At 36.0% G+C, this 12,334-nt stretch overlaps 1 protein-coding gene across 6 annotated transcripts in view; it reads left to right on the forward strand.

Annotated features, from left to right (window-relative positions):
* Positions 1–12,334, forward strand: part of GABRG2 (gamma-aminobutyric acid type A receptor subunit gamma2) — a gene marked incomplete at both ends in the record, with an annotated part of 94,449 nt that overhangs the window by 78,388 nt on the left and 3,727 nt on the right. For 4 of the 6 annotated variants that reach the window (XM_080698269.1, XM_080698270.1, XM_080698273.1 and 1 more), the window contains 2 exons: positions 5,700–5,852; positions 11,662–11,867. In XM_080698269.1, the coding sequence (XP_080554395.1) occupies positions 5,700–5,852; positions 11,662–11,867 (359 nt within the window). The remainder of the gene's footprint in view (positions 1–5,699; positions 5,853–11,661; positions 11,868–12,334) is intronic. The other 2 variants (XM_080698271.1, XM_080698274.1) reach the window with 1 other exon arrangement.

Here is a 12,334-nt window from a genome sequence, read left to right on the forward strand (position 1 = left end):
TTTTCTTCAATAATAATTCAGCCTTTTAACTTTTCTGCCTGCCAGTAGTCAACAAGTCACCCAGAATTATGAGTCAGATTCAGGCATTTTATGAGGAATGATGAAGGTAGGTTTAATGCATTGTGTCAATACATCTCCATCTGGGTTGTAGAGAGAAAATTATCTTTCCATTCAGTCCATTTGGTTTAGAAACAACTGTGAGATCCCATTGGTCTTAATCTACAAATAACCTATATTACCTCATATAGTACTGTATGCCTAGCGGTGGTTAAAAGTATTTGTTGATTTAAATAAAGGAACTGGGGAAAGGAATGTAGAGTAGAACACTGTTTACATCCTCAAGGATAACTTAGTTGAAGAAGATATATTCTCTTCAACTCTATGTAAGTGGAGTAGAAATATTGAAAGGACAAAGTGAAGATAAATTTCAAGCTTAGTTTTTTCACGATCGTGACAAAGTATTGAGGATGTTTTAAGATTACATATGCAAACCAGTCAGCCCAGTGTCTGGACATTGTGGATATTCATTACGGGTAACTGGAAAATAAGTATTTTTATTATTCCAGGGGTTCAATGGAGACAAAGAATTCTCTACTAAATAATCATTATGTTTTGGAGAGAAGATAGTTTTGTGTATGTATGAAAGAAGCTAAACACTCTACTAAATACTAAATTTATAATGTTTTTATATTTTTCATACCACAGGGAAAGAAATAATTAGAACCATATGTTTCACTGACATTGATAATTGCTTCTTAATACTAGACATAAGAAGCTTATACAAATAAGAAAAATATGGACATTTCTGGTTATTTTAAGTTATGTTTCCTCTCCTTCATCACAGCCTTTTCCTGATACATACTAAGTTTGGAGTATGAGTTTAATATGAGTTTAAATATCATGTGTTAGGATGAGTCAATGTAAAGGATAAATCTGAAATGGCTGAAATAAGCACCTTTGAGTAACCGGTCATTTAAACCTTTTGCACTTGAGGAATCACTGATGTGGCATTGTAAGGGGATTTGATATTATAGGCTCCTCAGCCTGCAAGTTTTTAAGAATACAAAAAGTGTCGTGGCCTTGGAGATAAGACAGGCACAAGACTGTCACTGTGAAGCTGCTTTGCTTTCCAATGGCTTGCTCCCAATTTGAATCCATAATCCACTGGTAGAAAAGCTCTAGAATTGCTGGCAAACATGACAGATCCTCAGGAGCAGAAGCTTTCCTCTAATGATAGGAAGGGATAGATAAGTAGACTATGGAGGTTTAGGTCCTGACCCAAAGGGACATTAAGAATTGAATTGAGATGATTATCTTTAATGCTGGGCCAAATTAAAGTTCACCTTTGAAGAATCAGATCATTAAAGTAAAAGTACAGATTTTCATTCATTTACATGAAAAAGGAAGGGGGGAAAGTTATGAAAATTGTGAGGCTTTAAAGAATACAATTTACAAATTTTATCTTAAACATATTTACAATGTGGAGAAAACTCAAGGATGTGGTAAACAGGAGAAAAAGCACACTTGGGGATGATTATTTAAAGAGAAACCCTCTTTCTTTTTGTTTGCTGTATTGAATAAGAGAGCTTGCATTTGCCTCTGGTATTCTGATCAAAGGAATGAGAAATAAAAAGGTAAACATGAATACAGCCCATCTCAAACAAAATGCTTTACTCCTCAATTACAGCCCCTATTATATTTGAAGTTAGCATGAAAGGAGAGACCAAGCTAATTTATGAAATGCTGCGATTTTAAATAGCTTTATGTTCAGATAAATTAACACAGAGAAGCATAATTTCAAGTAATTTTGTCATTAAAAAAAAGTCTGCCTTTAAATCTTCAGGCATAAATATTAGGTGGTTTCTACTGATTGAGATCTGGGAGGATAGTGAAGCTCCATGTAACCCTAATGTCCTTTTCAGTGTCATGCGACAATCCCCAGTCCCATTTAGACGAGTAAAAATATCTGAACCCAAGAGGCAGTGCTGAGAGGTGTTCAAAACTCGACCACGGGGATACTGCAGGCTCAGGGGAGAGTCTATGATCCTTTGAAGCCAGTGAGGGCTTCCTTCTCAGCAACATGGAAAAGCAAAGGATGAATCTGGACAGTGGCAAATAACTAGACTGAGTGGTAACTCCCTGCTAAATTGCCTGCTCTGCGTGAAGCTTTGTAGGGCATCTATGTTCAAATCAGATTAAATCTGCCAAGTGAGTTGAGAAACACAGACACGGAGCCAAATAATTAACCGAAACACATAATTTGAATTGAATTATCTGTGTATTTTAGGATGAGATAGAATTCAGTAAGAAGAAGCAATATTTAAAATGTGGTCCCATGCATTTATTTCATATAGTGAGCATAGACACAGTCTTTGAAGCTGGTATTTTCAAATAGTATGCAGAAAGTTTAAATGTCTTGTAACTGAAATGCAAATCCTACCATATTCTATAATTTAAAAAGTTAAGATGATTTAATATTTTACTTGGACTGAACATAAAATAGTGAACCTGGATTTTTAAAAGCAACTTATGCTTAATGATTTTTAAAAATCAGAGGCTTTATATTATTTTACAGGAAGTTATTCTTATCCATAGGTATATGGTGATTCTTTAATTCACTAGTATGTTTTAATAGTATATTAACTGGATTATTTATATAAATTCTGTTTTTAATACAAATGCTTTTTAATACAAATGCTTTATAATGTACTTTTTACTTTAAAACTTTTCTTTTAGAATTTACAAACACATTTACCTATTGTTTAAAAAAAAATAGCCAACAGCCGGGCGTGCTGGTGCACACATATAATCCCAGTGCTTGGGAGGCTGAAACAGGAGGATCGTGAAGGTTCGAGCCAGCCTCAGCTGGCTTAAGAGACCCTGTTTCCAAATAAAATATAAAATAGGTGTGGGAGTGTAGTCCGGAAGTAGAAGGCCACTGGGTTCCATCCCCAGTACCACACACACACACACACAAAAAAAAAAAAATTAGCCAACAAATTTAGCTGAACACCTGTTTGGAGTAAACCAGGATGCTAAATACTGATTGTATGTACAATACTGGGCTAAAATAGGCATTGTTCATGGGCTTATGCAGTTACAATCCAATACAAAAGAAAGATATGACAAAAACCACCACATACATTAATGAACACTTACAAATTAAAGTAATCGCTATAAAAATTATATGATTCAGTAAATACATGAGGGAAATATTTCATCATAGAGCTGGCTCTAAGTTCTGAGTAAAGTATTATCTCTTAGTGGTTAGAACCAAGATATTCTGTTTTTTTCTTCTTATTTATTAATTTTTATTGTTCCATTGTATTTATACCTCATAATGGGGTTAAAAGACTTGTGTAGGCATAAATGCACACATCACCCAGCCAGCCCTCATCCAGTCCCCACCTCACTCCCTCCCCATCCCTCCCTCCTATGCTTGCTTTAGTGGTTGACTTTGATATAAGTGTATCATGCACTTTAAAACGTTTCCCTCTCCCCACCTCCCATCCCCACAGTTAGGTTGTCTTATTTGCTCCTCTATAGGATCTCTTTCTTCACCTGGAGTTCCTCCTATGACTCCATTCACCCTAGCTTTCACGTATTAGGGAACACATCTGATTCCTTACTTTTTGTGACTGACTAATCTCACTTAGCATAATGTCCTCAAGATCCATCCATTTCCCTGAAAATACCGCAATTGTATTTTTTTTTTTATGGCTGAGTAAAATTCCATTGTGTACATATCTCACAGTTTTGTAATCCATTCATCTGATGATGGACATCTTGGCTGGTTCCATAGTTTGGCTATGGTGAATTGTGCAGCTATGAACATAGATACACATGCATTAGTTTGGTAGTTTGGTTTCCTTTCTTTTGGGTAGATACCCAGAAGTGGTATTGCTGTATCAAATGGTAAATTTGTTCCCATTCTTCTGAGGATTCTCCATACTGTTTTCCAAAGTGGTTGCACTAATTTGCAATCCCATCAACAATGTTTTAGAGTTCCCACTTCTCCACATCCTCACCAGCATCTGTTGTTGTTTGTGTTTTGAATGATTGCCATTCTAGTTGGAGTTAGGTGAAATCTCAGGGTAGTTTTGATTTGCATCTCTCTGATTGTCAATGATGTTGAGCATTTTTTCATGCATTTATTGGCCATTTGAATTTCTTCTTTCATGAAGTGTCTGTTTAGTTCACTTGTCCATTTTTTGATTGGATGATTTGTTTTTTTAAGTGTTGTTTGGGTTTTTAGAAAGGCAGAAAATTGGTACAATACTTAGAATGTACTATAGGCAAGATGGGCATACTTTAGAAACAGTGCACCCATCAAACAAAAATTGTATGTATTGTGCATCAAACATGAAGAGGGAAAAAAAGCTAAGAGTCATTTTCAAGAAGAAAATGTGATTAATACACTAAAAAAATGTTTCTTTCTGTCTAGTAGTTGCTTAGATTTTGAGAGGCTCGGGACTCTGTTCAGGCTAGGTTTTTGTTTTTGTTTTTTAAACCAAGTGGTTAGGAGAGTTCTCAACATAGCCCTTCTACCACTCCTGGGTATCTTTTCAAAGGTACTGAAATCAAAATACAATAGTAATACATGTATATCTATGTTTATAGCAGTACAGTTCAAAATAGCCCAAATTATAGAACCAACCTATGTGTTGATCAACAGATTAATGGATTACAAAATTATGGAATATACAGACAATGGAATTCTACTTAGCAAGAAAGAGCAAAATTATGTCGTTCACAGAAAAATGGAAAAATGGATGGACCTGAAGAACATTATGTTAAGTGATATCAGCCAGTATCAAAAAGTGAAGGACTGTATTATTTTCTCTTATATGTGGAAGCTAGGGAGTAATTGGGATCCAGACAGACTTCAGATAAAGCATGAGAATCTTCACTGGAGTTAGGGAGGTGATCTAGGGGAAGGGGAGAAGGAGGATCATAGAGAAGGGAAGAGTGTAGAAGGAGCTAAGGAAAAACCTACCAAGTGTTGTGTGCATATATGTCACTATCACTGTGAACAACATTATGATGTAAGACTATAGTGCACCAATAAAAGTATAAAACAATATTTAAAAAAAAAACTTTCAGCCGGGCATGGTGGCTGGCACACACTTGTAATCCCCGCGCTTGGGAGGCTGAGACAGGAGGATCGTGCAGATTCAAAGCCAGCCACGCTGGCTTAAGAGACCCTGTTTCCATATAAAATATAAAATAGGTCTGGGAGTGTAGCCTGGAGGTAGAAGGCTCCTGGGTTCCATCCCCAGTACCACCAAAAATATAAAAATAAAAAATAAATTTAAAAACTGTCAAGGTGGGAGTAGTAGTGCACGCTTGTAATCCCTGCACTTGGGAGGCTGAGAAAGGAGGATCGCACAGGTTCTAAGCCAGCCTCATCTACTTAGTGAGGCTCTCAGCAATTTAGTGAGACCCTCTTCCCAAATAAAGTATAAAATAGGTCTGGGAGTATGGCCCGGAGGTAAAAAGCCTCTGGATTCCACCCTTAGTACCACAAAACAACAACAACAATAACAACAACAACAACAACAACAACAACAACAACAAACAACAACAACAGCAACTTTCAATTTAAATGTATGCTTAGAGATTTGGATATATATTTATCTTTAAATGCTTCCCATTTTTATTAGAAGGATTACTATGATGCTATCTTTGCTTTATTCCAGGAGACTATGTGGTCATGTCAGTCTATTTTGACTTAAGCAGAAGAATGGGATATTTCACCATCCAGACCTACATCCCCTGCACGCTCATCGTTGTTCTATCTTGGGTATCTTTCTGGATCAACAAGGATGCTGTCCCAGCGAGAACATCTTTAGGTGAGACACATTGCTTTGCTGTGTTGTGTCCCAAGACAAATGTCCAATATAAGCAATCATTATTTTAGCTATATCTAGGTTTATTTGCCCTAAACTCAGCCAGCAATGATATAGAAACCCATTTGTTTCATTTTAAAGAAAACTAATGCCTGGAGTGGTGGCTCATGCCTGTAATCCCAGATGTAAGGCAAGACTCAGCAATTTGGAAAGACCTTCCACAACTTTGAGAGATCCTGTTACAGAATAAAAAATAAAAAGTATTGGGCGTTTAACTGTGTAACTGGAAGGCAGAATTCCCCTGGTTTCAGTTCCAACTACCCAAAATAAAAATTCAAAAATAAAAAATAAAGAAAGGTAGCACAATTTTAAAAAATAGTGTTTATAGTTTCCTAGTCATGTAATTCTGTTTTATTGTCTCAGTAGGTTGCCTTTCATAAGTTTTCCTACTGAATTTAATTTAATATTTTTTGTTTAATTTTCTTTCTGTTTTGTGGTACAAGGTATCAAACCAAGATGTTAAGCAAGCTTCTACCACTGAGCTCTATCTTTTTCCTAAGAAATTGAGTTTTGAAGTCAAATGAATAATCTGGATTTTCAGCCACACATACAATATGACCTTGAAATGTCCTTTATTCTCTGCAACTTGGGTTTTCTCGGAAGTAAAACACGCATCATTTTCTGTATCTAATTTGCAGCGTTGTATTCAGGTTAAATAAGGTTTTCTATGCAAAGCACACTGGACAGACTCAGAAAGACTCAGAAAGGGTAGCCACTATAGTCATTTTCTGACAAAAATGGTCTGTACTAGGTTATTAAATTGAGAGCAGAAGTGATTACAGGGGGAAAGACGTCATTTGCATATCTGTCCTTTTCCCAACCTAATTTAGTTTCCCATCTGTTTCAAAATGAAGTTATTTTGATTTTTCCTGTTCTCTGCAGTACTTTTTGTTACAAGTCCTATTCAACAATTAAAATATCTTGTATGACACTATAGGCTGAAACATACCCCAAATACACTGAGCCTAATACTACAGGATAATTCTTGTCACTCTGAGTAAAATGCGTTGCCATACATTCTCACATGTCCAACTCTCAAATCACAATGTCAATTTCTATTTATTTTTTTCTTCAGTATAGTTCCTGGCACATAACTGCTACCTCAACAATTATTTAATTAATATATATGCTTATGAAACAAACGCAGTGTTATATTTTATTCTACCCTCTTTCTCAAAATATTTTAAGGGAAAAATTTCAATCAGTTTATTTTTTTGAAGTTTGAATTCCTGCTGGTTAAAGTTCCTCTTATGACCCCTTAGCTGGCTCATTTCAAACACTCATTAGATGAGTTTATGTTGGCAGAAGGGATTAAGATGAGTGAGTTAAGGAATGAGGATGAGCTTCCTGAGCAAATAGCAGGCAGGTTCTCCTATTCCTGGGCCATTTTATAAATCAGACATGTTCAATATGGTCACTCTATCTTCTCTACTCTTTGTAATAACTGTATGTTGAAGTTTCAGTAACAGCACAAATTATCACTCTACTTTTTAGAGCAGAGCTAAAGAAGCTAAACAGCCAAAAAGTAATAAATCTGCACCTTGGCTAATGGGACCGAGTCTCCCTCTGGGTGTGGAGTCTTGCTGAAGGCCAGTTGTGGGTAAAGTTGAGAAGCCAACCTGAGCCCATGACTCTGTTTTAACTTTTGGTGTCTTACTTCACAAAATCAGTGCCTCTTCAAACTAACTTCACATGTGTATCCCTAGGAGCACTTTTTAAAGTACAAATGCCTTAGTACCACACCAAAAAATGCTTATTTAATTTGTCAAGAGTGTAGCCTGGTTGTTGGGCTTAAAACATATTCTCAAGTGTTCTAACCTTTTAATATCCTGTTCTAGATTTTGAGTTCCATTATCTTTTTTAGTGTTTAGAATGATGAATTAAATGGGATGATCATGAACACCTGCTGACTTAAAGCTTACTGCCCCAGAACAGAGAGAGCCAAGAGGTTTGAGTAGTCAGATAAATATACCCATATTGCTCAGACACAGGGACTATTTTCTAAGCACAGACCATGAGAGTATGGAAGAACAGTTGTTCTGGAGCTTTCAACACTTGAATGTAGTTTCGGGCACAGATGGCAGCTAAGGTTTGATCATGCTGCTGCCATAATGAACAAAAAAAAAAGATAAAAATGCCAATTGGTATTTTTCACCAAGTCATTTGAAGTTGGATCAAACCCCTAAAAATGCTTATTTGACACCAAGACTGAAAGAATTGATATGTTATGTTTAATTTTCTTCAATCCCAATGATAAAGAGTCTAATGTTTTTGGTTATCAAAACAAGATTGAAACACCACCCCAAGCTATCTTATTGTTGGTTGGTGAATAAAGTAAAACCAATATGTATCTACTTTCCATTCTTTATTTCACAGCAGTTCTTGCCTATGGCTTCAGGCTGTGCTCTGAAAATATCACGAAGGGATTCTTCAAGATAACACATTGCATGGCTGATGGACTTTCATGCACCTTAAATAACTGCTTCCTGATTTGCAAGATCTATATTTAATTTACATATCAGAATGTATTTTCCCTGATGTGCAACAACAGATTTTCCAAAATGAACTCATTCATCTAAATTATCTATCACAAACAATACATTTTTACTTGTCATAGGTCCAATGTGACATTGAGGTCTTATTATAAAATACATGAAATGCTCCAATTTAGTTTTTAAGGTTTCCACAAAGGTATAAGCTTTAATTAGGTACAACCAAAAGCTTTAATATGAACTCATGCATAGACAAGGTAATTAATTTCTTCTCTAAAATGATTGAGACCATTACCTAACATTTCTTGAGGCTTCCTAGACATTGGCACTCTGTATTACTCTGCTTTCCATTACTATAACAAATCCCTGAAATAAAGAAGCTTAAAAAGAGAAAAGGTTCATTTTGGCTCATGTTTTAAAGGTTTCAGTTCATGTTCAGTCGACCCTATTTCTCTGGACCTGTGGCAACAAAATGTATCATGTTAGGATACACGGCAGAGGAGGCCTGTTCACCCATGGAAGCCAGGAAGAAAGACAGTGAGGAAGGGGTTGAAGTCCTAATATTTATTTCAAGGGTACACCATCCATAATACAACTTTCTCTTATGAGGCCTCACCTACTAAAGGTTCCACTGTCTCCCAACAGTGCCAAGTTGAGGATCAAGCCATTAACACAGGGACCTTTGGAAGATATTTCAGATCCAAACTGTAGAGGCCTCTATGAACATTATTCAATCCTAAAAGCCTCATAAGGTTTTCAATCCTCCACCCTCAGCTGGTAGATAAAGAATTCAAACTTGCCGGCACATGGTGGTACACGCTTGTAATCCCAGTACTTGGGAGGCTGAGACAGGAGGATCACAGGTTTGAAGCCAGCCTCAACAACTTAATGAGGCCCTTAACAATTCAGTGAGGCTGTTTCCAAATAAGAAATAAAAAAAAATCAAGCTGGGAGTTTAGCTCAGAGGTAAAATGCATCTGGATTCAATCCCTAGTGCTACACACACAAACACACACACACACACACACACACACACACACTGTCAAACTTCTTCGGGCTCCTCCATTACAACACAGAGACCTCAGACACATGACACATATTAATCAGTCATCTAATAGTTCCCAACTTTCTGGTGCTATATGCAGCATAGTCTTCATATATTTCCATATATTTATAGAAATAAGACACTGTGGTTCAGAATACACCATGAAATCAGGTGCCTAGGTTTGTATCTAATTCCTACCACTTTCTATCCTTGACAAGTTTTTACTTTTTCTGTGTTTTATTTTTCAGTGTTTTTCAATTATGAATAAGATGGATACCAGTTCTAGGATATATTACAGTGTTATCATGAGAATTTTGTTGGATAATATATAAAGTGGTCAGCATAATCCCTGGCCAAAGAAATTAAACTATTTCATATATATTAGATATAAATTTCTATTTTCATATACAGACTGAGGCTTTTTAATCTCTTATATAGATGTATCCACATATTATGGTATACATATACATATTACGGTATGAAATATGTTATATATTTATATATATATATATATATATATATCTTTTATATATTTTATTCATTGATTCATTAGTTCCCAATTTTATTAAATAAATATTTATTGAATCTTAGCATTATGCTTAACTGTGAAGTTACAGTGGTCACCAAGACAGATATGTGCTGTCAAAGAATACACAGAATAGTAAAGGAGTGGATCAGTGAATACTCGGCAGCAGCAGAATACAGGACTGTGGCATTTATAACCATAGTTCCCTTGATTACTCCTCTCCTCTGATAAAACCTGTTCTTCCCTGTGGAGTTGTTCCAACCAATACTTTTTTTTGTTCCTTCTGTGGGATTTTATAACACTTTTTATACTCAGGAAACCTTGATGCTAGGATTCAATGGCTCAAGAGAAGAAAGCCACATATTCTTGGAAACATTGGTAAACCTTTTTAAAAATGGCTATGACAAAAATATCTTGAAAGATGAGGAAGAAATATACCCATTTTTCCATCATTTCTACCATTTTTTCAAGTGTTTTTCCTCCCCTCAGTCCTCTTCTGAGCATGTTATATCATGATCCCCATCAAAGGCAAAATGCTTGCTTCTCTGTTTCCATAGGGACCACTGACATAACATGCTACTCAATGATGGAATCTTCATGGAATTTTTTCCCCTATTAGAAACAGATCACAAAGTCCGTGATGGCAAAGCACAGAGATACCCATTATTGAGCGCAGAAAGACGCTGCCAGTCATTACAGGAAATTATAATCATGAAATTAGAATTAGAATCATAGAGCGATAAGAGAGGGAGGCTTTGGAAGAGCTTGTTCAAGGATGGGGGAAGTAAAACCCAGATGGTTCATATGACTAAGTTCTTATAGCAAAAGCTAGAACCTATTTAAATACTGAATCTATGATGCATTTGTGATACATAACACAGCTTTTATAGGAGAACCTAGGATCTGTCCCTGCTTGATGCGTAGATTGTATTTTTTTTTTCCTGTCTGAAATAAACTATTGAGGAGGACTAGTTGGGGTACTATTGTACAATAAGGACAAGAGTTTAAAAAATCAAACACTGAATTATTTTGCTCAAATATCCAACTGCGGAATATGGGGCCAGTCCTTTTGTTCATATTCTCATTTTAAAACCAGAATGGAAATAGATCTTGTTAAGACTCAAAGAAACAAATTCGACAAAGTACATAAAATAGTGCCTACAAAAATAAAGTTTTCAGTAAATATTAGTTATTATGTTACTGCTGGGATAGTCATTTTCATCATATATGTCTTCAAAGAATCATCAACTAGATCAAGTCTCTTATGCACAACCTACCTCCTTTATCCAACAACAGAACCTATCATTCAGTGCTTGTCACAACAACTGATACTTAGTAGAGGGACAATGATATTCATGAACAGAGTGAATTAGTCCCAGTTACGCCTCCTTTCCCATTGCTGATGCTTCTGGTCACCAATTTTTAATTTTTTATTGTGGTACTGGTAATTGAAGGCTGGGGCATTCTACCTCCAAGCTTAACCTAACCCTTTTTAAAAAATTATTTATTTTAAAACAGGGTCTCACATAGTTTCAGAGGGCCTCCCTAAGTAGCTGGGGCTGCGAACCTGTGATCCTCCCGTCTCTTCCTCTTAAGTACTGGGGTTACAAGCATACGCCACCACTTTCTGCTCTCAGTAAACTTACTGATGTTATCATACCAGCAAATTTTTATATTGTCTCTTTCTAGGGATTACCACAGTTCTGACAATGACCACCCTCAGTACCATTGCTCGGAAATCTCTCCCCAAGGTGTCCTATGTTACAGCGATGGACCTCTTTGTCTCTGTATGTTTCATCTTTGTCTTCTCTGCTTTGGTGGAGTATGGCACCCTGCATTATTTTGTCAGCAACAGGAAACCAAGCAAGGACAAAGACAAAAAGAAGAAAAATCCTGTATGTATCTTTTCCTGTTGGGGACACTGGAATTTTTTTAATGCAGAAAGATCACTTGGTTTGGTTTTATCAGTTTATCTGCATGTTGAAGGTCAGCACTTTGGGCTTCAAGAAGAAAATAGAATGTGTAAGTTTGGGTCAGGCTATAAAGATATGTCACGTGTTCGGAGAGCCCCAGGTCTCTAAGATTTATAATGTAAATGTTACTGCCTGTTCTCTTAATTTTGAAGGGATTAAAAGTATTGCTGAGCCATGTGTCTACTTTTTATTTGCTATTATTCTAGGTTTCATTGATTTTCATAGTTTTGCCCAAAATACTATAATATTTTAAATTGTTGGTGTTTTTAATTAATTAATCTATTATTTTTAAAAATTATGTTGGTTTAATGTAATTATAGATCATAGTGAGCTTCGATCACATATGCTCACAATAAAAGGTGTTTCAGTAGGAAGGTAGAGGTTCTTGA

The sequence above is a fragment of the Muscardinus avellanarius genome (genome assembly GCF_963383645.1).
Source record: "Muscardinus avellanarius genome assembly, chromosome: 7".
Taxonomy (NCBI): domain Eukaryota; kingdom Metazoa; phylum Chordata; class Mammalia; order Rodentia; family Gliridae; genus Muscardinus; species Muscardinus avellanarius.